This window comes from Vigna angularis, chromosome 3, assembly GCF_016808095.1.
Source record: "Vigna angularis cultivar LongXiaoDou No.4 chromosome 3, ASM1680809v1, whole genome shotgun sequence".
Lineage (NCBI taxonomy): Eukaryota > Viridiplantae > Streptophyta > Magnoliopsida > Fabales > Fabaceae > Vigna > Vigna angularis.
The window spans coordinates 12,792,545-12,818,354 of NC_068972.1; the positions used below are offsets into that span (position 1 = coordinate 12,792,545).

Sequence of the window (25,810 nt, forward strand, 5' to 3'; positions counted from 1 at the left end):
AACGAAAATTCATCTTAAACAAAACCTACATTAAAGCAATAATTCTATATTTTTTTAATATTATAAAATTTAGACTTCAATACAAGTTTATCCCTCCGATTTAGATATTTTCCTACATATTTAAATTTACTTTTTAAATTCCTGAACTTTGAAAATTATCCTTTTAATAATCCTTTCAATACCTTGATAGTACAAAGTAAATAGTTGATTTTAAACCTGTAATTGGTTACAACATTTAATAGCTATAATTTAATTTTTAATTTAAATACAAATTCATTTAAAATCTCTAGAAATAATTTAAAAAAAGAAAAGAAGAGGGGGAGTTTTATATTAAAGAGGCCAAATGTAAAAACAAAAAGTGGCAAACAGCAGAGGAACAATGTGACCGGCAAGACTTGACACAATTGGTAGATAATAGATAAATAAATTCCTAGAACTTGTTACTAAAAGTCAAATCCTAGAACACATTAATATTGAATCATCCTGATTTGCATTCAATCACCTGGGTGCAATCATCAAATCAATGGCCCCAAATTTTGGGGATCAGAATTTTCAAAATAAAAAATCTTGACATGATTCAGCTTTACAAAACAACTGGTTGTTCTCCTTCAAGTTCAGATATGACTATCAAGGAGTCAGTCATTTCAAGAGAGAGAGATTCAGACTTGGGAACAGGGTTGATAACCTGAAATGGAAAAGGGTTTTGTGAGTACCATGTTGATATTCAAATGAAATACTAAAATTAAATTTGTACTATTGATGCCATACATTCTTTTTGTTCTTCACATATCCTATGGCTACTTCTCTCCTCAAATATGCTCTCTCAGAAAGCTCAGAAAATGATGGATTCTCTCCTTCTTTCATGTATAGACCAATATTCTGCAATGAAAAAGCAAGAGTCAACTGCACTGCTACAACAGCATTGTTTTTGTTTGTATTTTATGGAGTGGGTTGATGCTTATGTTATAATTTAAAAGCCAGAAACTTTTATAATAAAATGTCTATCTCATACCACAAAGGTTGATGCTGTAAGCAAACTGGGACAAAATCAATTTATATCATTTACTTATTTCGTAAGTTGCATTATTTCAAAAGGAATGTCGAGAGATGAAGGAAGGAAAGTTCAAAGAAAGCATGACACTAAAATCACACACATTTACCTTTCTTGGGGGGAATGTTTACAGAAAAGAAGTATCACAAGATGAACAAACATTTTACCTTGACATATATTTCGTCTCCATCTGCATCTAATACGTCTTTCCAAACATCATTTAGTTCGCTGTTCTCAGCCACTGATTTCAAGTTTGAAAAGTAAATTTAACATTGATACATATATTCAAACAAAACCAAAAAGATATTAAAGATTAATGACCTTGTGCGGTTACAAGGCTCATTATTTCCTCTGCTGCAATGTATGTCACTGATGGCTTGATTCTACTAATCTGCACCATTTCATATAATGTCACAATCAAAAGTTACCACAATATAAAATTTGAAAGGTTGAACAAAACAAAAGAATTACTTGTTTCCCCAGTTTTGAATCAACAATTTCCGCAACTAGATTATGCACCTGCAAAACATCCAATTCAATCCAACTATGTTTTATCCATATTGTAAGAATAACTAATATTTCAAAATAAATTTTTGCTTTCAGCGCAAGAAATAGAAGGTAAAAATATCACCTTTACTCCAAGTTTGTTGCAGATATTTTCAGCAAGGAGAAGAGAGTAAGCAGACAGTTTGTCTGCCTTAGATGGATCTGAAAAAAAAAAGTCATTGGTCAATCAAAGGCCATTTTCAGTCACAAGATTTTTCGCATAATTACCTCCAAGAAGCCATTCTCTGTCAGATATGACAGCAACTGATAAAGGAAGATCCTCATTCTTTAAAGAATTCTGAATATTCATAATGGTTTCCTTTAAGGTGTCATAGTCCATGGGATTTCCAATCTACCAAAATTGAAAGAAGTGAAAGATCTCATAAAAAACAGCACCTTCCTGAAAAAAGTTTGAATACATTAATTGACTATAAAAGAAAATACCCTGTGAGAAACTCGGACATTCTTGAGTTTGTTATGACCACTGGTGTTGCACGCCTTAGTGATCCTGTCATCTAATGGTGTGTCTGATAACACTTCCTGCATATTATTTGTAATCAGAAATGGTAAGTATTGAACTTTCAAGTGAATTCATAAATAATGTAGAAAGAGGAAAAATTAAATATAACACCACAAACAGTATCTTACACCCTAAACCATCTACAATGTCATGACTTTGCTGGTAGTTGTTAAGAAGATAATTTTAAGTCAAATTCAATTCTACAAAACTGACATATAAGGTGATGTTTACACTTACATATATTTTATTATAAATAAAGTAGCCTATGTGTATTGTTTACACAAGAGATTAATTTCATACATAATTTTTCACTACATTCAATAGTAATTCAAACTCAAGATGAATACACATCAGTAGCACAAGTATGTAGTTTGGAGGGATAATGGATTTTAGATTAACATAAATATAGTAGCAGTAAACCAGCTTAGATCCTTTAAAGTGATAGTCCAACTTGATTCACAACATAAATGTGCAACACATGCAGCATTTGGCAGATATGTTAGAATGGGATTGGAACATATTACATGGGTTATATTATATAGTTTTTTGAAAAGGACATACTAGAATCAAAATATAAGTAGATATTATATATAACCAATTATTCTCTTTTCTTTATTGTTCAGTTTGTTTGTACATTACTATTATTATATATAGCCTTCTCTTCTTTGCAAACATACATCTTGATTCAATGAATGTTTTTCTCTTTCCCCCTAAACAGGACATTAGCAGGACCAAAGGTTGGAAAATACAACTGTTTAGTTCTACCAAAGGGTGCAATATAGAAGAGAATAAATTAAAATGTTCCATTCCGTTCTATGTGCCAAACACCACCTTAGAATCACACGGTCTAAATTGGCACCAACCATGGTGAGGTTACAAGAACTTACTAGCAAGTGGGGAATGATTGAGATTCATTCACCAACTTGAGAGGTTGCTGTAAATAGACATTAATTTAGGATGGACTATTCATGGTATATATTCAAAATTTCAAATCATATTTGTTATTATCAGGATAGATTTTATGTTTTGTATTTTTCTTTTTTCCTTAAATAAGTTTAGCCTATCAATATGGATTAGAGCTTGTACTGGAAATATAGATTTGTATTCAGTTTTCTTCTCCGAGTAAGAGATTCAAATATATGGAACTTACCAAAACATTCCAGGCCCAATCGAGATTAGCCATTAATTATTACTGTTATTATTATTTGAGGGGGGGTGGGGGTAAGAGGAAGAACATTTTATTTTTCTCCCCAATTAGAAAAAAAAAAGTATATATCAACAAAGATTCTCAGATATTCAAGGACGTACCAAAACACTTCCAGGACCAAGATAGTTATCATACTCTTGGATCATTTCTAGGGCATCCGGGCGCCATCCAAGTAAAAGAATGCATTCTTTTGGGCCAACATTCCCTTCTGATGCCTACATGATTATAACCAATAAAGGTTAACATTTCAAATAGAACACAAGGTATCGTGCTCAATCAAAACATGTATACTAACAGAGAAGTGGAAGTGCCATACCTTGGAACCTGATCTAGTAGGACGTTTTACAATATTAGCAAGCCTAACTTTACTCATTTTGACGGCATGTTCCACATCCTTTTCAGGTATGTGTTCATTATGAATTACATGTGTTCCTTCTTTCCCATTTAGGGTTACTTCTGGATTTTTAGCACTCTGAAGGGATCCAATAAACAATACCTAAAAAGGAAAGGTAAGCAGTATCAAAACGTATTCTTGTAAACTCTCACAGTTGACTAACGTAAAATAAAATTTATTCAACATGTCATTGTCCTGTTAGTGGACTGGACGGCCTCCGGCAGTGATCAGGTTTGATTCCACCATTGTCAATTTCTCCCATACACAGTCTCTCCTCCCTATCCCCTTCCCTGATTCCCACTCAGTATTTCGGGTAAGCAACAGCTAAGTTTGAAAATAGTATTTGTAACACACATCCTTGCCCAGGAAATCAATATAGATTACTATTCCAATTGGACCTACAAGAATCTAGTGAATTAAGATGCAACATAAATCAATGAAGATTTAAGTAAAATAAATTTATGATAAGCTCGTTTATTTTTACTTTTACACGTCCTTAATATACTGAAAAAAGAAAAGTTATAGTAAAATATGACATGAAGCTCACAAAAATACTTTTCTAAAACCCAAAGACAGACTATGGTTTAAATTGTCATGCATAGAATAATTTAGGCATAATTAGAATTTGGCTCCTTCTAGTTTCGAAATTTAAACATTGATCGATTTGGATCGGACCAATTTGACAAATTTAATCATAACATGTAAATGATTCAACACTCTCTCACTCTTTATTTATAATAGATAAATAGACAAAGTTAATTTGTAATAATAATGCCAGCCTAGGCTCTATTTGAAGAAAGCAAAAGTGTGGCAGTGGGAAAGGATATGTTTAAAAGTAGTTATAATTCTTGCATAATGTTTTTAAGAGAAATAATTTGCTTATTGTTTTCTCATAATTAAACTTAGTAGTTTCAGAAAAGTATCAGAGTCACATTTAAGCTTTAATAACAAATGGACCATTAACCAAGAAACTCTCATAAATTTCATTCCAAAAAGGTAAAACGGAAAGATATCTATACATCTATACATATCTATATATCTCTATATATCTCTGCATCTATACATATTAATAAAGAGGATTCTCTTTGTAACAATTTTATAACCACCATTTTTAGTGTACAAAATTTATTACCAATTTTACCCTTATCAATATATCTCATTTTATTATTTTACCCTTGAGGGTTTATAACTATTTTTTTTAAAACTCAATTAACTACTTGTAATAAAAAACTATCTATGATAAAATTATAAAAATTATTTATTTCATAACTACTTCTTAAGAACATATTTCTTTTAAAATCTAATAATGTTTTTCTATTTTAATAATTATGATAAGAACTAATTTTCTATTTTTTATTATCATAATAGAAAAGTGGATACACATGAAGACAGGCACATGTGTTTCCACTAGTCATATAAAGAAGAATTAGACTAAGTTATGTATTAGTCTATGTTAAAATGTAATATGTTTTTAGATATAGGCTCTGTAGGAGCCTATTGTTTACTGTTTATTGTTGATTACTGTTTTTCATTATTGTATAAGTATGTGTTTAGTGTGAAGATAATAATATGAAAAAGAGAGTTTCTTTCTCTTAATTCTCCAAAATGGTATCAAGAGCCAAGCACCGGGGCTCTCTTCTGTAGACGCCATCAACCACCAGCCGCCGCCGTCGCCGCCGTTTTCGCCGTCGCCGCCGCCGGTACCCCATTTTCTCAGGAAAATTTAGGGGTTTTGTGCGCCTCCGTGAGCGCGACCCAACCCTGGTGGTCGCCGTCCCTGCAAAGCCCTCACGCGCTGCCACGCGCCGCCGCAGCCCGCCAGATCTCGCGCGCGTACTGTTCACGCGCCGCCCTACGCTGGTCGGAATTTCACCGCGCATCTAGGGTTCCGCTCGCCTCACTCTCCTGAGCCTATATCTGATCTTACTTCCCTGTTTCAGTGGGTGTAATTGATACCTAGGGTTTTCTCTCTCCCAATAGTTGAATATCTCTCCAAGTCTGGTTCATTTTCCGATCTGTAATGGCATCTACTGCAATTAATTCCTCTCTATCTGCAACTCCTATCATTACATCTGCAAAACTCAACTGGAAAAATTATTTATCTTGGTCTTCTGCAGTGGAATTATGGTTTCTTGGTCAAGGACACCATGATCATCTAGAACAAGATATCTCTATGGTTCCAGATGAAGAAAAATCTCAATGGCAAAAATTGGATTTTCAGTTATGCGCAATTTTGTGGCAGTCAGTGGAGCAAGAGGTTTTAGATATCTTGAGACCCTATAAAACATGTTCATCATTCTGGAAGAGGGCAGAAGATATTTTTGCAAATGATGTACAACGTCTTTTTGATGCAACCCAAAGAGTAGCTTCTCTAAAACAAGTCAACCATGACATGGTTTCTCATATAGCAAAGGCTCGGGCTGCTGTAGAAGAATTAAAGAACTTCTTTGTAGCTGATTCATTAGAAGGGATCAATAAAAAGCTTGACAAGTTTTACATGGTCCTAATTCTGAGAAGCTTACACTCCGATTATGATCATGTACGTGATCAAGTTTTAGCTGGTGATCAAATCCCTTCAATGGATGGTTTGGTTACTCGACTTCTTCGAGTACCTCCATTGGTGAAAGATGAGAATTCAATCGATGTTATTGGAACATCAGCTATGATAATGCCACAAGGAAAAGGAGTGCCACAAGGAAGAGGAGGAGGCAGAAGCAACCGAGGACGTGGTGGTCGTAGCATACGTCCTCCTCCTCAATGCACATACTGTAAGAAACTAGGCCATACTCGAGACAAATGTTATGTTCTACATGGATATCCAGACAAAGTTGCTCATGTGTCTAAATCTGGTGATCTAGAATCCAGAATTTCAAATGAAGAATATGAAGAATTTTTACGTTACAAATCTGGAAAACCGTCTAATCCTGGCCAATCCTCTGTCATGACTAGTGTGCCTACAGCCAGCCTATCTCAATCTGTGGAAGGTCATAATCCATGGATTCTGGACTCAGGTGCCTCAGACCATATCTCTGGTAACATTCCTTCATTTTCTTCATTGTCTTCTCCAAGAATTCCTCATCTCATTACCGTTGCCAATGGATCAAAAGTGAAATCTCAGGGAATTGGAACAGTTTCCTTATCTCCTTCACTAAGTTTAAATTCTGTGTTATATGTTCCCAATTGTCCATACAATTTAATCTCTTTGAGTCAGTTGACTCGTACCTTAAATTGTTCCATAACCTTTACGGCCAATTCTTTTGTTATACAGGAACATGGGACAGGTCGTCTGATTGGAGAAGGACATGAGTCTCAAGGACTTTATTTCTTAAAACCTCATTCCTCAGTTTCCTGCTTTACCACTTCATCCCCCAAACTTCTGCATGATCGTCTAGGCCATCCAAGTTTGTTCAAGTTGAAGATGATGGTTCCAAGTCTCAAAAACATCCAAGTCTTAGATTGTGAATCTTGTCAATTAGGAAAACATGTTAGATCTTCCTATCCTAAAAGATCTGAGACACAGTGTGATTTTCCTTTCTCAATAATTCATTCAGATATTTGGGGACCAAGTCGTGTTACTTCATTTGGTTTTAATTATTTTGTAACCTTTATTGATGAATTCTCTCGATGTACTTGGGTTTATTTAATGAAAGAGAGATCTGAACTTTTGTCCATATTCAAGTCCTTTTTTATTGAAATTAAGAACCAATTTGGGAAGACAATTAAAATTCTTCGAAGTGATAATGCTAAGGAATACTTCTCTCTAGCATTTTCTTCATTCTTATCTTCCCAAGGAATTTTACACCAGTCAACCTGTCCTCACACTCCACAACAAAATGGCATTGCAGAAAGAAAGAATAGACATCTCATTGAAACTGCACGTTCCTTAATGTTGAATACTAATGTTCCTGTACATCATTGGGGCGATGCAGTCCTCACTGCCTGTTTTCTTATCAATAGGATGCCTTCTTCCTCTCTTAATAATAAAATTCCTCACTCTGTCATTTTTCCCAACGACACTTTATACCATGTTTCCCCACGTGTATTTGGGTGTATGTGTTTTGTTCATAATGTTTCTCCAGGTCTTGATAAGCTCTCAGCAAAAGCTATCAAGTGTGTTTTCTTAGGATACTCTCGTCTTCAGAAAGGGTATAAATGTTATTCTCCCTCCACAAAGAGATATTATATGTCAGCTGATGTCACATTCTTTGAGGATACACCTTTTTTTTCTTCCTCCATGGAGGATCGTTCCTCTGTTCAACAAATGTTTCCTTTACCAACATGTGATCCTCTAATTATTCCTGATTCAGTACCTCAAAATCAAAATCCAAATAACATTGTTCCTCCACCTCTTATCACATATCAACGTCGAACCCAATCTCGAACTCCTAACACTGACGATCCTCGAGACTCAGATCCTTCTGCATCAGATCCTCAGACCATGGATCCTTCATCATCTTCACCTTCTACTGATTCAGATGATAACTGGCCCATTGCCCTCCGTAAAGGTATTCGTTCTACTCGCAATCCATATCCTATTTATAATTTTGTGAGTTATCATAACTTGTCTCCTACATATTTCTCCTTTGTTTCCTCATTATCATCGACTAAGGTTCCTAATAATATTCATGAGGCACTTGTTCATTCTGGATGGCGACAAGCCATGGTTGATGAGATGAAGGCACTTGAACACAATGGCACTTGGGATCTTGTCCCTCTTCCTCCTGATAAGAAGCCTGTTGGTTGTAGATGGATTTATACTGTTAAAGTTGGTCCTACTGGTAAAATTGATCGCCTTAAAGCTCGACTGGTAGCTAAGGGCTATACTCAAGTTTATGGCCAAGACTATTGTGATACTTTTTCTCCTGTGGCTAAAACCAGTACCGTTCGTATTTTTCTTGCTATGGCTGCCATTCGTCATTGGCCTCTTTATCAGTTAGACATTAAAAATGCCTTCCTTCATGGTGATCTGGAAGAGGAGATATACATGGAGCAACCTCCTGGATTTGTTGCTCAGGGGGAGTCTGGATTAGTTTGTAAGTTGCGTCGTTCCCTTTATGGCTTAAAGCAATCACCTCGAGCTTGGTTTGGTAAATTTAGTCAGGTGGTGCAAAAATTTGGACTGAAACGTTGTGAGGCGGATCATTCAGTGTTTTATGGTCACTATTCTCCTGACAAATGTGTTTATCTCATGGTGTATGTTGATGATATTGTTATTACAGGGAATGACATCACTAGAATTAATCAGTTAAAGAATCATCTGTTCAATCACTTTCAAACTAAAGATCTGGGTCGTCTAAAATATTTTCTTGGTATTGAAGTGGCACAGTCAAAAGAAGGTGTCATTATTTCACAAAGGAAATATGCTCTTGACATTTTAGAGGAAACAGGTCTGACAAATTGCAAGCCCATTGACAATCCCATGGACCCAAATCAAAAGTTAATGACAGATCAGGGTGAACCTTTCTCAGACCCAGAGAGATATAGAAGACTAGTTGGAAAACTCATTTATCTTACCATAACAAGACCTGATCTTTCTTATCCAGTTGGAGTTGTGAGTCAATTTATGCAAAATCCACATGTTGATCATTGGAATGCAGTACTTCGCATTCTCAGATACATAAAAGGAAGTCCAGGACAGGGACTATTGTATGAGAACAAGGGAAACACTCGGATCGAAGGATATTGTGATGCAGATTGGGCTGGTAGTCCAATTGATCGAAGATCTACTACAGGATATTGTGTTTTACTTGGTGGGAACCTTGTATCTTGGAAAAGTAAGAAACAAAACGTTGTTGCTCGATCTAGTGCTGAAGCTGAATACCGATCTATGGCTCTGACTACATGTGAACTTGTGTGGATTAAACAACTTCTTCAAGAATTGAAGTTTTGTAAAAATGAGCAAATGAAACTGTACTGTGACAATCAAGCAGCTCTACACATTTCCTCCAATCCTGTGTTTCATGAGAGGACGAAACACATAGAAATTGACTGTCATTTTATTAGAGAGAAGTTGTTGTCAAAGGAACTGGTTACTGAATTTGTCAATTCTAATGAACAACTCGGAGACATGTTGACCAAATCTCTAAGGGGGCCTAGAATTCAATTTATATGTTCCAAGCTTGGGGCATATGACTTATATGCTCCAGCTTGAGGGGGAGTGTTGAAATGTAATATGTTTTTAGATATAGGCTCTGTAGGAGCCTATTGTTTACTGTTTATTGTTGATTACTGTTTTTCATTATTGTATAAGTATGTGTTTAGTGTGAAGATAATAATATGAAAAAGAGAGTTTCTTTCTCTTAATTCTCCAAAAGTCTACATACTTTGTCAGCTTTCTGCAGAATTTCACCATCGTTTGGGTGAAAGTTTAATTTCCCACTCCGGTAAAGACCACATACAACGACCTGGAATAGTATCAAGGTAGAAAGCATTAAAAGTCTACAATGCAATTACTTCAGATAAGAAATAGATTTGAATAAAATAATTACTTCTTGAAATTTATGTCTTATTTGCCTGTAAGTCATTCCTTCTACGTTAGGCAAGCTACGAAGATTGAATACATTTTCTGCAAGTAGAACTAAAAATTAGAATTTGAGATTATGTAGATCAACTGAAAAAATATCATAGAAGGTTTAACCATTTTTCAAATTTAAGGAAAATATCTCAGTCTTCTTTTGTGTAATACCAAGTAAACTAGGAAATGGAACTCCAAAGCAAATTAGAGGATAAAAGAAATGAAAAACACTTTAATATGTTCATATTATCTTAGAATTTGAAACTAGAGTCAAAATCAATTTTCAAAACCAACTTATAAAAAATAAGGGATGTTCAAGCTTTATAAGCTCTATTTAAGTCGTATATCTTAGTAAACACCCCCCTTGAGACTGCAATTAAGGTACCCAAAGAAACCACAATTAACACACCACTTCATGTTAGAATATCGTCTAAGAAGCTGGGGAATAGCAATATGAGTGGCCCTGCAATGGATCTAATATAGACTCTAACATCATCATAGAATTTGGGCTTAAAGCTTAACTCCGTAAAATCAGAAAACAAGGTGATAATCGCTTAAAATTTATACACTCTATTTAAGTCATATCTCTAAGCAGTTTTAGACTAAACAAATCCCTTCAGAAACGCAATTAAAGCAATCCCCAAAGATACCACAATTTAGGCAGAATAAGGGTACCAACAATTAAGGAAATTTTCCACCAGTTCATTTTCATTGATAACAACTAATTAAAGTATAGAAACCTGCTAAATGTATAATTTGGTAGCTGCTAGGTGCAATTCACAAACTATCAAAAGAAAATTTAAGTTATGCAAAAATTTATTCTGAATTATTTTGGCAGAACATAAAACAAATACAAAAGAAACATTAAAGAAATAGGGAAATAAGCAATCTGTATGAACATGACATGCATGAAATGTACAGAGCATAATTGCAGTACTTCGATAATTTAGCAAGTGCCTGTAGATCTTTATAAGTCCCTTCTGCCGAGAGCATTGAACAAATAGTTTGGATGCAACATTTTCTACTGGCTCTACTTTCAATGCTGAGATTGACTTCATCAACTCACATGTCCTGGAACTTGAAACCTACATTCATTAATTAATAAATTTTCTGCTCTTTTAGTTTCACACAAAGCTGCTCGTAAGTAACAAACCTCAACTATAGTGGGGATAGAATCCATGTTTGGAATTGGTTGAAGGGCTAAAACAGAAAGAAATGCATCTGTGTCAATTTCGTACCTAACATACAAACAATATGAAATCCATTAGCTTCGTTGAAGTGAAATTCAGCACATGACAAAAGCCAAATTAATTAAAAAGTAGTTAGTCTACTAATATGGTGCCATCTATATGAACAAATGAACTTTGTGTGGCTTGTAATTTGTCTGCATGGAATAGATGAAAAGTCAGAGAAAAAGCTCAACAACAACAAATGTTAACCAGTTTATCCATTTGAAGAAAAGTGTGGACATTAGAAAGGGGAATAGAATTGCCATAAGCAGGATGCATAACTTGATATTAATGTGAGTAGTGTCTTGCAGTTAGTACAAGTCTAGGTAAATAAGTAAAACACTCTTAATATAACTATCTAACAAAACAAATTTACAAACTGTTCAATTCTCAATATTTTCTCATTGATTAAAGTCATTAAATCCTTGGACAAACTCCTCAACAAAATTTGTATCTGTAGCTGAAGATGAAGAAGAAATAACATGCTTATGTCACATTGTTGAAATGGTTTGATAAACATAGTTTGTGAGATACCAACAAAACCACGTGAAATTTACAGTAGATAATAAGACAGAACTTAGTGACCCAAAGAAATACAGGAGGTTTAAGGAAAATTTGAGTAATTTGACAGGTTAGACACTATTTTCCCAGTGACTTTTAGAAGCCATACATATTCACCATAGACAACCCAATCAAAAGCTCTAACTCTAATAACATATCCTATGCACCAAAATAATCAGTACTCGGTACAGTGCTGAAGCTGAATATCATACTTTGGCAAAAACAACTTGTGAGCTGATGTTGATTCATTTTCTGCCAAACACCTTACTAGTGTAATTATGCAGTGATAATCAGGCTGCTAAGCATATCTAGTAATCAAGCAACTGAAAATTTTGTTTACAAAGTCTTGCTCTGGAATTAGAATTAGTTTAGATGTAACAAGCAGTGCTTGACCAACATTTGTGATCTAGCTTGAGAAGAAGTGTTCAAATTAGTCTCTGATTCATCAGGACATGTGCTGGGCATATAATAACTAGTGACTCTAGCTTTGCATAAAGAAAGACATACCCATAGTGCCTAATCATTCAAATTAGCTATTATTCCCTCTTCCAGATGTCTCTCTCTCTCCCTCGGATCTTTCTCACCCTTTCCCCTATAATAACTTTAGCAATCACTAATAATTAAAATTCAAAACCAGTAACCACTATTCCTAAGATAATTATAGTAAAATTACAAAATAGCAATTTTCTCTATCATCAATATCTACCCGAATGCTTTTCAATAATAAATTCGTGGAAAAAAGTCTACTGATTTCAATTTAAGCTGCTCTATAACCACCTAACGATAACAAGCTAAGTAGATCAACTCTTACCGATCCCCTTTTGTTGGCAGTATAATTATTGCACGTGCCTTGTTGGCTGCTGCTCTTTCAAATGATTTTGTTAAACTAAGACTGCAACTGTAAAGCCCAAAACATTCAAATTAGACCTCAAAAAATTTATGTGAGAAGGAAAAAGAAGCAATCCAAGACTCAGAAAGCCCGAAATATAGCCTTTGTGCTTTATTTGCCATTAGTTAGTTATTTAGGAAGTTAGGGGTCTAAATAATTAAAGTTTCTGTAGTATATCTTTGGGCACTGTTCTAGAAATGTGGTCTACAAACCATATTATTCTAGTAAAATTTAACCATTATGTTAAGTCTAATAAACATTTGAGACATGAAAGAAAATAAGTTTCAAATCAATTCAACATACGAGAATGACTCATGACTTTTGCTTTTACACAACAGTAATAAACACTTGCAAATTTACGTAGTTCTGTAACCAAGTGTGGGAAAAATTGAGAGCTTTTCTAAATGTTGGTTTGTGAAGTGTCCAATGAATTGTTTAGTGCAGTCATTAATTCTTATTAACTTTGAAAGGCTTGGAAGGGCCAGAAAAAGGAAAGTTCCATGATGGTGCAGTGTTTCTGTGGTGTATATGATTATAGCAGACTGCTTGGATTTTCTAGGGTACATCTTACTCTTACTGTGGTGATGAGATATAATAATGTTAATAGTTTCTTTTTGTTGCTCTAATCTCTCAGTCAGATATCAGTGGAAGTGCAGGGCTAAATATTATTGTGTCGATGACCTGACTTCTATAATTGAAAATTGAAGCTAAAGGAACTAAGTTGCTCTCATAATAAAATGGAACTAAACACAAATAATAATCTTATAATCTTAAGGCACTCACTTTCCAACTCTATTTTACATTCTCTAAAAGGAACATTTACCAAAATCAATCAAATGGAGCAGAAAAGTCGTGGCTGGCTTAAGAGTAGAAACAAATAATAATTCTACAAAAAGGTCTTTCCATGATTAAAATAGGAAATTACCCAGCATTGATACCTCTTGCTAAGGACATCAATATGATTTAAATCTTTTGCAATATTGTCAGCTATCCTATCAATCTGTTTTCTTGGAAGATCAGACATAAGAAGGATTCTCTGCCTCCTGCACAGAGATGAAACACCATATTGCAGAAGCCAGCAATGAGGACACAAGTTAAAGGCAATGACAACTACCTTGTCTGAACCATTTACCTAGCAGTAGCTGTGCCTAAGCGAACAGCAAACTCATGATACTTATTTAACTGCTTTAATATGAAGGGAAGATGACTATTCATCCCACAGATAATGATATGATCAGTCTCCAGAACTTGCATTTGGGCACCCTCCCTGAGCTTTTGCATATTACTCTGTTAAGATGACTGAAAATTAATAGCACACAAAGAAAATATTGCTTAATGAATGCTTAATGCTTCAGAATTTACCCTAAATTGTTCAGTCATCGTACTTAGAAGTCGAGAGTAAAACAATATGCCCCATATTGCTAGAAGTAAACCAACAACACGCTCAACACGTGTTGATTGCTGTAGATCAACAAAAAGTATGATTGTGTTACACGGTAAATTCTTATAAACAATGTAAAAGGGATGAATAAAAACCCAGATTATAAAGTCCACAACAAAACCAACATACTTTTAAATGAGTAGATGATGAACACAGACATGCCCAGGCTTCCCAGAGACAATCTTCCAGAGAATTTTTATTGCCCCTGGATAATTTAAAATGATCTAGATTAACAAATATAGATAAGAACAACAGATAATAGTTGTTGGCAAAGGAGAGAAATAAAAATTGAACTTGGAAGTCAGAACACTCTTAAAACAGTGACCTAACTATGATTACCTTAACTTGAAGAACATAACACCACCAACAATAACAAATGAGAAGCATGCCACTAGGAGCACCACAAGGAACCTGAAAGAGTCCATACGATTGTTTCAAACAAGTATGTATAAATCATTAGTTTTTTTTTAAATAACTAGTAGTTGGTAACATAAACAAGACCCACTAGCTCCATTCATAGAATGAAGCCGCTCATTTTACATACTCTAGAAAGTGTTCAGAAAATTTTCAATTAGCCTTCTTGGCCACAAATAAGTAACCTCCTTAGTCCTTTGGAATTGCTGCAATAAAGTAATGCAGGTGCTCGAAAGCAAAGTACCCAAGGAAGCAATGCAAAATTTCCTACCCAGAGCTATTTTTGAAGAATGGATGGTTCCTGCAACACTTTTGTGTTCCTCTCCATCCCTAACCATATGCACTAAATCCCTGAAAAATAGTCATGTTCCTCGAGAATAATCCAGTTTTCTTCCCTAGGAGCTCAATAGTTTTACCATAAGCTGCTAACAAACTTTCTTATAATATAAAGTAAACTAGCAATTTCAGATCCACCAGATTAACAATTAATTCAAGAATAGATGACCGTAAATCCCAAAAGCTTTAACAAAGAAAGTTGGATTCTGTTTAGAGTAAATTTGTGAACATTATAGCATTAGTTACTTGGTGAAAAATAAACCATTTTAGCAAGACAATGCACTAAAAGTGCACACTAATGCCAATCATTTGCAAGATGACATATATAACAAATCATTTGCCTCATAACCATGTCATAACATATTATTGCTGCTATACATGTGTATGTATGTGTATAATCATCTTATACCCAAACACACCAAAATATGTAATCAATGCTAGTAATAGGCTTTAATAAAGTGAGGAGCATTAAATTTATTAACCAGTAAACAGAAAAAATTCAAAAGACAAATATATGAAATGATTGACTTACGTGGCAACATTTCGCTCAAGCTGGATGTTAAATAAGTATAACATCCGTGCTAAGCTCCATCTAATATCATGAAAAGAAGGCAAGGACACATCTAAATTAAGAGGCTTAGGTTTATTCAAGGCATTAGAAACACAAGCAAGAGGCAAGCTTGTTGCGATATGAGTCTGACACAAGTATGGAAGAAGTGCCCGGCCAGCTTTTATCACCAGATCACACAACTGCTTATGGGTCAATCTCAGTATGATGTAAAAAGACATAAATTGTACCATGCTTCCAGCCTGTTGACCCTGCTGCACATATTGTATTTTGAGAGATTTAGTTAGCACTAAGTGCTGCAAAGTCTAGCAAGACAAATCCAATAATACATCAATTTATCCAACATAATTGAGCATGATACAACCATGATATTGACTTAGCAAATAATCTGTAGAAAACATATTTCAAAAATCCTTAGTTGCACAAAGAAACAGTGATTCATGGAATACAAGGATTTTCTTTTAGCCAATATCACTATCATTGATTTTACTTACCCCACTATCAAACATTATTGACAGGAATAATGTAAAGGACTTTTAGTGACTAAATTATAGCTGTTCTTGTGCACAACATGCTTCAAAATAAGGAAAGGGAGAAAATGCAGTAATATTTTACACTTTAGCAATAAATAACATTCATCATCAAATACAACCTTGAACTACATGTTTGAAAAGAAAATTGAAAAAGGTAGATATGAAACATAAACAGAAGGAAGAACGTGCACTATATCAAATGAAAATAACACAGTTACTATAATAAATTCATACCATTTTCCAAGTTTTATCATAAATTTCTCACCTGAGAACTTCTATTATTTTTCTTCATCCAAAAAAACTCGGTGCCCAAATTTTCTGGGACATGTTTGTAAGTGTTCGAACTTGACTTAACTTCTAACCTGTGAGAATTAACCTCCCGTCTCCCTACATGGATTTCATCCTTTCACCTTTAGTTCTAGGTAAGAACAGCCAACAAAATTAATCCACAATTTTTTTCAAATCAAACAAAAAAGAGAATAGATCACAGGAAACAGAAAGATGGATGATGAAAAGGAAAATATCTAAATATGAATCAACAAAACTAAGTTCTCCCAAAAGAAAAGAAGGGTTAAAAAATAAACATAGCTTATTAGAGATAAAAAAAATAAAAAAAACTCCACTAAGACAGTGTTGAAACTCATGGTAAGAACATTCTAGAAAAAACAATTTAAACTTGTAAAAAAGTAGATAGAGATCAATCCATAACCATCTTGAAAAATCCACTAAGATCTACACACAAAAAATAAATAAATATAGCCCAATATATGATGGAAACGAAGGTTTATGGTATTGGCAATGTGAATCACTAATCTTTTCATACTTGCATGAGTTTCTTGGTGTGTGATGTATATATCATGAGCCCAATCTGAAAGCAAGTGGAAGTGATCTCCTTTCTTTTTTATGAAGCTAGCATTGTAAGAAAAACGATAAAGGCTCAAACAGGAGATTTCAATATCAGTGAAAACAGCAAAAACATGTGTGTCTCATCATAAACGGACAAACAACCGCAACAACTAAAGCTTAAAGTACAACATAGTTGACGACTCAATTGAAACCATTGATAGAATAAAAATAAGAGATGGAAGTACGACTACACGATTTAACAGATTTAAAGAATTTAAGAATTGTGACCCCAGTTGGATCACTTGTTTTATAGTTTCACAAACATGAGAAGAGAACAGTGCAATACATCAGAACTAGCACAGAACAAGTAACTAACTTATCAAATCACATGCAAAAGCCTTCACAAAAAAATAGAGGTCGAATAAGAAGCACGTAAGAAGAAAAGTAATAAAGTACTACCTCTGCTTCAGACTAAATTCAATAATTTGACTTGGTTCTGTCCTATGGCATACAAATATTAGACTTAACTCTATCCTACGGTTTTCAATATTAGATTTGACTCTATCCTATGCTATTCAATTATTAGACTTGACTCTATATCCCTTTAAATCACATGACATTTTATCTACTTCACATGATGACAATTAATGTCTTTTTAGTCCTAAATGTTTGAAAACACTGGAAAGCTGAAGCCATCCTCCTAAATGAAATATGAAATTACGAATATCACAACTATCAGTTGTCAAAAAAAATCTGTACTCATGGAACTAAAGGTTCTATATAAATATTTGTTGACAAAAGAAGAGAAGAGCAGAGGAAGAAAACTATGTGTAGCGGCAGGTTAGCGAGTTAAAAGCCGACCCCAGAAGCAGAACAGGGTTAAAGAAAGTGAAAGAAAGAATCTCATCAGCCATTTACAAGAAATACCAATGATTAGGAAATGAGTAACATAATACCAAGTCAAACACTAAGTTACAAGTTTGAGACAAAGCCGTAACTCGTAAAGTGACAGAAATGATTAGGAAAAATGAATTAGGCCAATTTAGATATACAAAATTGAACTAGAGCTTTGTGTTTGAGTGAAATTTAGTGCCACAAACGACAATTTTAAGTAGGAACATAAACCTCCATTCAGTTTAACGGCAAACAAGTCAATAACATCTTACCCTGCAGAAACTTAACATTGATAAGTTTAAGATCTTGTACACTCAATAAAGCAGCAGTTGATTCACGAGGCTCACCTCCAGCGAGCGCTCTAGGACCACGCATGTGTAATGCTGAGGATTTGATCCAGCTGAAGTGACAGGGCATATACCTCCTGTGAAGCATCACAAGCAATTAAACAGAAAACTCTCCGTATAACACACTCATCTAAAACCCATATGACCAATTCTAAGGTAATCTACTTAGAGGACATGCAAATCCATATTTAGATATCTATGGTGTGTATGGAGAGAAAGAGAGAACATAAGGGTGTGCCTGGAATTGCAAGTGATTGAAGAGAGCTGGGTGTAAGTTGGTGGTAAAATCCATGGCTGGCAGCTTTGCAGGTGAAGGAGAAGCATTGTTTCCTGTTCCACTGGGAGAGATCAAAAGGGTCTGACAAAACGAACAGAGGAAAACGTTGAACGTCGGATAGTTAGTAAAAGGAAGAAAGAACTGAGGGAGTGAAATACTATGTAATAATTAATTATTTAATTAATAATATATGAAGAAAATCTGACACGAAAAGAAAAGGAGGAGGAAAGTGTGCATTAATAGGAAGTGGGGTAGTAAAGTAGCGCAGTACCAAAATTAAAACATCATGCAATTAAACGAATTGAAAACAACTACCTCACAAAATAACAAAAACTTGTGACTACAAACACGAGCAATCCCTTTCAGGATTTGGACATACTTAACTTAGTGATGGTCCTGCGTCCTGATTCCTTTGGTGTTATTTATGTAACAACTCATTCCAAACTCAATAGCTGTATTTTCTAACAAACAAATTTGAATATAATATCTTCTTATATATTTAATATGTATTTGTTTATGTACTCTATTTACCGATAATAATAAGACTAATTGTTCTCACATAGAGAAAATTAATTAATCAAAAGTATTTAAAAAAAACTAAGTCAAAAGTATTGTTGTTAGAATTTTTTTACTATTCATTTATTATTGTATTAATTGTTTTACTAATCCAACTTAAGTTGATTTTAGTAAATTGGAATGATAATGTTGCTGAGGTGATCAACTTAATACTACTAAATTATATTAACTTGAACAATAATAAATTGTTATTCCTAAGATTAAAGTCATCCACAAATCTTTTCACAATGAATACATAATTCATTCCTAACAAATTAGTTCATGTAAAAATCATTCAATAGATTAATCAAACAAAATAAAGATAAATAAAAAATTAAATGACAAAATAATGATAACAAAAAGAAATAAAATTGAAAAGGATAAAAATAATAATAATAATAATATATTGATTCCACTATTTTTTTCAAAATAAGATTATTCGTTAACATGTTAATATTTTATTAAAGGTAGAAATAAAAAAAAGAAAAAGAAAACATAAAATGTGAATGATGAAAGAAAGGTAGAAATTAGGTCTTATGAGGGTTTATAAGCTTTCCCTAAGATATTTTTTTAAAATTTCTTTTATATAGAACTATAATTAAGCTTTGCTTTGGTATTTTATGTTGTTACAGTCTTTTTTTCTGATAATGTAATTTTCTTCATTTATTTTTTAATAATTCAATATTTTTAAGATATATTTAATTATTATGGAGATCTAAAAAGATTTAAAGAAGATATTGATAAATTAAAAAAATTTAACAAAACCCACATGATAATAATTAGGAACTTGACAAACAATGTTACGTTGGAGGAAGTTATAGACAATTAGATAGATTAAGAGAAGAGATCAGATGGATAAAATATAAAAAGATCAAGTCGTTGTGAGCTGATAATTCAATCATCTAGCAAGAAAGGAGTGACAAATAATAATATAACCAAACACAAAGAAGATAGCATAGAATAAATGAAAAGAAAATTGTTTAAGTAAATGTATTAGACTTTACACCCAAAACAACTTGCAAATGAATATTGGTGACAAAAATGTTTTTATAAAAAATATATAATAGGATTTTTGAATTTCAGTGGTCATGTTCGACCCTACCATCTACACTTTTGTGGGCACATCCACGTTTTGGTGTGCTTTTCAGCTTGTTGTTCGCGTTGGTGTGCTTTTACCACCACCACCAAATGCGCTTTGCATAGTCAACACTAACCACTACACTATCTCCTCGTCTAAATGCTTCACACGTCTGGCTTGCGATTCCAAAGCATCGCATTTCCTTAATATTTAAAATATTAAAAAATACAAATATATATTACATTGATATTTAATTGATGTTGTTAGTGCTTTTTTTATGTAACGAGTAATGCAAAAACATGAATAACAATATATTGTATTGAAAATAATAGTACAATATCTGTTTATAAAGAAGATGGTTAACTTAGCAAAGTAACACTTTTTTAAATTGGAAGTTGTTTTATACACTAATAACTTTCCATAAACTCAATGGTGTTGAAAATTACAAATAGATTGAACAAGATGGAGTTTAAAATTTAAAAAAAAAATATCTTAATAGTAAGTGTATCGGCCCATTGAGAACAATTGAGAGAGTCACTTTCTCAAGTTACAGAACCAAAATTCTAATTTGTAATTTTCAACATCCAAAATAAAAAGGAAGCACATAAAACAAATACTTTAAATCAAAATTCTAATTTATTAATATTAATTTTTACTTCGCCGTCTTCTATTTGGTAAAATTTGTTTATGGAACACAAATGAAGAAAACAAAAACAACCATAAAGAAATAAATAAAAATAAAAAAATGCTTCCTCTTAACTTAACCATTAATTATCAAATATAATAATGTTAATAATATTCTTGCATTACAAATCACAACTTTTTTTTTAATTTTTAAAATAGTAATAATGATATTTTAAAAGAGTAATTATACCGAAAATAATTATACTTAAGAGTAATTCCATTTTTTCAATTTTTGGTAATTGATTTTAGTGTGTTAGTGTCGATTTTATCTTTATTAATATAAACTATTTTATTAATTATGTTATTTTTAAAATTTTATTATTATTTTTTATTAAATTAATTATTAATAATAAAAATTTGGTGATAAAATTATTTAAAAAATATTTATTTTATAAATTTAATAAAATAATTAATAAAAAAAATTATTTTTTTATCATTATAGAATAAGGATAATCATACATACACTTAATCACATGTGTTTCTACTGATAAAAATAAATTTTCATAATAGTAGTTAAGAGCAGGGCCATATTTAATAAAAGATAAATACTATAAGATTTTTCTGACATCTTCCTTGTATACTTATCCTCAACTAAAAAAATTAATAATACTTAATTATTTTTATCATCTCGCATTTTTAATCTATTTATCTCATATTTCTAATATTTCTGCTTTGTTGGAGACACCGGCTGTTTCATTTGGGTAAAAAAAAGCACGTTTTGGACGTGAAAGTTGCGTGAACAATGAAGCTATTCCACTAAGTACGGTACCCATCAAACGTTGGCCGGACTCCTGTAGTACCCGTGTCCACCACTGACTCACGATTTTGTTTTGTTCCCAACTATACAAAACAAAACCACTCTGCCATATATCTATGTACTAAAGTTTAGAGTGTTGGACCATGTTTTTTTTTTAAAATATCTTTTAGATGACCACTCTTTTGAAAATCACATTTTGACAACTTTCTAATAATCAAATATTATATTCGGACAATAATAGCGATATAAAATAATAAAAATGTTAAAATATCACAATTCTTTTTGTTTTGTTTTCGTCATTTAAAAATCACCATATTATATATAAAGAGCGGAGATAATTTGTTTGGAAAGAAAAATAAAGAAGGAATATAATAAAAAAATTGGGACTCTTTGAGAGTTTTCTAAATGATTTTCTATTAGTGTAAGGTTATTTGTGTAAAAAGCAATTTTGGTAGCATTTATTATCTGTTTGTTTGGTTTTAACACATGTACCATCAAAGTTATTATGTATAATCAGAAGACAATTTCATCGTAAGATGATATTACCACTCGTGTAACATATCTTCTATTATTAATATTATAATTGTAGGGACAATAATATATACACAAATCTCTATACTAGTAATATATTGTCTATTTTGGGTCAAATTTTTACGGATTTGTTTTTGGTACACTCCAAAATGTGTCTCTACAATAGAGATATCTTATGTGTATATTGGGATAAAAATGAGAAAGTAAAACAATATATAAAGGTGAAAGACTCATTAATCCATTGCCTTAAGATTTTGAGTTAAGAGTGGTGGCAATCCCTTATATAGTTGGGTCAGATATTACTGGTGTTTGTGTTGTCCCTCCTTACAAATGGTATCAGAGCCCATGGTTCAAGTTTGGCGACCGGGCTCAGACGAGTACGTCCCTCCATGATCAGATGAAGTCTTGATAGATGGGCGGCAAATAGCCAGATGAGACATGAGAGGTGGAGAGCAAAAGATGCTCAGTGTTGTGACCATGGATCGTGAAAGAGAGTGTTGACCATGGTGTATTCGAGGATAAGAAAAAACTTGCACTGTAGGAGAGGTAGAAGAACCATAGTCCTTTGTTTGAGGGAGAGATGTTGAGTACAAACAAAGTCCCACATTGAATAAAATAAAAGATGAACATGAGTTTATATATACATAAGATATCTCCATTGAAAAGATGCCTTTTGAAGTGATACCAAAACCAAATCCGTTAATAATGTTTTTACAACATTAAATTATATATTTAGAGTGTGCTGTCATAATATTAGACAACACTAAAATATTAATTGTTAGTATTTCTCAGTGAGAGAGTTAAATCTATCATCTTTGTCATTATTTTTTTTACTCATCAAACTAATCTTATATCTATTAGATATTGTGCTATTGGAGGAATTGAACACCATCTCTCCCATAATTTTATTCACCGAAGAGATGGTATATGATTTAAAACAATAATACTATTTGTTTGTCTTGGAGGTATAAACAACATTGTGGACCTTGTGATGAGGTTTTGTTGTCCGTTGTGCTTGTAGAATTACTATTTCACCTTTAGCTTGTAGAATTATTTCTCTTAATGTCGTTTGTGATATTATCTTGGTCTTAAAAGTGAAATCAAAACATGACCAACAAATCTAAATACATAAGTTACTTCCCCCTTTCCCTTCTCTCTCTACACAAAAAACCAATGCACCACCACATCGTACCCAAATACTAAATATCAATACTAAATATCAATACTAAATATCAAACCTCTCTTTCTCCCCCTTCTCTTCTATTTCACTTTCTCTCTCCTATAACAAATGCATAATTTAAAATGTCACATGCACCATCACAACACTTCTTGAAAACATCAAATATCGAACCTTTTTCCCTTTCCCCTTTTTCTTCTGTTTCACTTTCTTTATAATTTCGCTTCATACCCTCTATTATCTCTAAAAGGTGTTGGCATTAAGACAATTTTAGAAAAAAATACATTAAATCTTTTTAACAAAATAATAGAAACCACATTACGAATAAATAAATAAATTAATGTTTTGAATCATTTGAAGTTTTTTTGAACAAAGAATAATATTAATCTTTTATTAAACTATGGAATAAGAGTCAAAATCAAAATGTTATTTACTAATCCAATTATCATTTTGTAATTTATTATTAATTAATTAATTTACTATTTATCATATTAATTAATAAGTCACTTCTTTAAACATAAAATCTTACCTATAAATCTCATTTTCTGTATAATATTTTTAAAAGAAAAGAACTAACTATGTAACAAAAAAATTATATTTATATTTTAAGTTTAAGTTTCTTGAGTTTTCCTTACCAAAAGATAAGAATAATGTTTACAGTATTTAAACAACTTATATTTTTTACATTTAAATTTGTTTAAAATTCATAATGTGTAATTTCAAAAAACTATATCTCTTTAAATTTTTTACTTCAGAAAATTATTTTATATGATAAAATCACTTTAGTAAATTAAACTTAACAATTTAGTTCTTCGAAATTTAAATTCGTTAATTTTTTTTACTCTCTTGGCGATTTCATGCAAATAATAATGTCCCACGCTCATTGACGCTTGATGCTTTCTTCCTGCACTTCACATTTTTTTCTTTCTACACTTCCAAAATTTTCTAAATATTTCAAATGTTTCTACAATCCTCGTCTTCCCTTAACTCAAATAAGTTTTCATTTTTTTTTCAGATATTTTAATTGTTTATTTGGGGATTTTATGGATAAGGTAAATATGTAAAATGATTTGGAAATAGATAACCAAGTTCCAATTTGACAATGGAATCGGATTTAGAAAACATATTTCAAAATTTAGGACACTTCAAAACTTGATTTCCAAATTCCAAAAACTTAAAAATTGGATTTCGAAATTTGAGTGATTAAAAAATTAGATTTTGAAAGTTGAAATTTACTTTAATTTGGATTTCAAAATCTGGTAGTTACTGTAGATTTGTTTATTCATCAAATTTCAAAATTCGAGAATCATTAGTACTTTGAAATTCAATACATCGATAAAAAAAATATAAATAATTGTGAAATTTAGTAAAAAAAAAAACTCAAAAACAACAGAGTAAATGAAGAAAAAGGAAGTAAATACATACTTCTCTCCTTCAACCAAAATAAATGAAGACGAAATTCGTTCGAGAAAAATAACACCATTGAAGAAAGAAGAAGAAGGTTAGAGAAGAAAAACGTCATTGAAAAGTCTGCTGCATGAATGAAAATAACTTAGGAATATTAAGAGAAGTAAATATAACAACAACAATCACATATACGAGTAAGCAATAACTCTCGCTTACCTAATTAATTTAGTAATTTATATATGTAATATATAAATTTGGGGGTGCCGAAAGAAACAAATGAGGTGTAGTAATGCTTCCTAATATTCAGAAACTATTTTGTATACTTCCTCTCTTGATTGATGCTCTCCTCTCTTTTTTACTCTCTCTCCAAACTTAATTTCTAAAAGTATTAAATTGATTATGACAAATAAAGAAATTGAAAAAGGAATGTTTATAGAAGAAAAAACATGCATGAATTAATATCATTTAGAACAACTAAAGGATTCCACAAACAGAAATTTCCAAAGAAAATAGCCACGTTTACTAGAAGAAGAAAAAAAAGAGGAGTAAAGCGAAATAACAATATTTCAGAATAACAAAGGCGCTCAGTGAAACAAAAAATAATTTAAAAAAGAGCGTTAGATTCCTCCACGCATCCCCTTAAATTCTTTTATTTCCAAAATTATCTTTATGTTAAAGGTTAATTTTTTTTTACTTTTATCACAGATTTTTAATTTATTTTTCAAACTTTAATTTTACCTTATTCATATTCCCTGAACGCAGTAGCTGTATCTCCACCCCCACGTCCATATCAACTCAATCTTCTTCTACCTACTTGTATCCACGTCAGATATGAATTTTTAATTATCTTTTGTTGATGAAGTACATAAAACTATCACGTATTCGATAATAATTATTAGGTATAATCAAATACGTGACAATTTTATGTACTTCATCAACAAAAGATAATTAAAAATCCATATCTGACGTGGATACAAGTAGGTAGAAGAAGATTAAGTTGATATGGGGGTGGGGGTGGGGGTGCAACTTCTGAATATAAATGAGGTAAAATTAG

The 25,810-nt window shown here is 32.4% G+C and overlaps 1 protein-coding gene across 6 annotated transcripts; it reads right to left on the reverse strand.

Annotated features, from left to right (window-relative positions):
* Window positions 1-395: 395 nt before the first annotated feature.
* Window positions 396-18,740, reverse strand: LOC108326078 (putative ion channel POLLUX-like 2). 6 transcript variants are annotated; one of them, XM_017559341.2, is made up of 24 exons: window positions 18,529-18,740; window positions 18,216-18,367; window positions 16,469-16,590; window positions 15,635-15,921; window positions 14,692-14,763; window positions 14,482-14,557; window positions 14,274-14,372; window positions 14,044-14,198; window positions 13,850-13,954; window positions 12,834-12,920; window positions 11,386-11,470; window positions 11,170-11,317; window positions 10,207-10,283; window positions 10,042-10,122; window positions 3,641-3,820; window positions 3,426-3,539; window positions 2,042-2,137; window positions 1,826-1,949; window positions 1,683-1,759; window positions 1,523-1,570; window positions 1,373-1,442; window positions 1,219-1,292; window positions 769-879; window positions 396-685 (listed from the first exon to the last, which is right to left on the reverse strand). In XM_017559341.2, the coding sequence occupies exons 1-24, from the start codon at window positions 18,612-18,614 to the stop codon at window positions 584-586; spliced, it is 2,628 nt and encodes an 875-aa protein (XP_017414830.1). In that variant the 5' UTR covers window positions 18,615-18,740; the 3' UTR covers window positions 396-583. The 6 variants fall into 6 exon arrangements, with proteins under 6 accessions (XP_017414830.1, XP_017414829.1, XP_017414831.1 ...); XM_017559340.2 differs by having other exon boundaries at window positions 15,635-15,924; window positions 18,529-18,739; XM_017559342.2 differs by having other exon boundaries at window positions 15,635-15,924; window positions 18,291-18,367; window positions 18,529-18,737.
* Window positions 18,741-25,810: the final 7,070 nt, after the last annotated feature.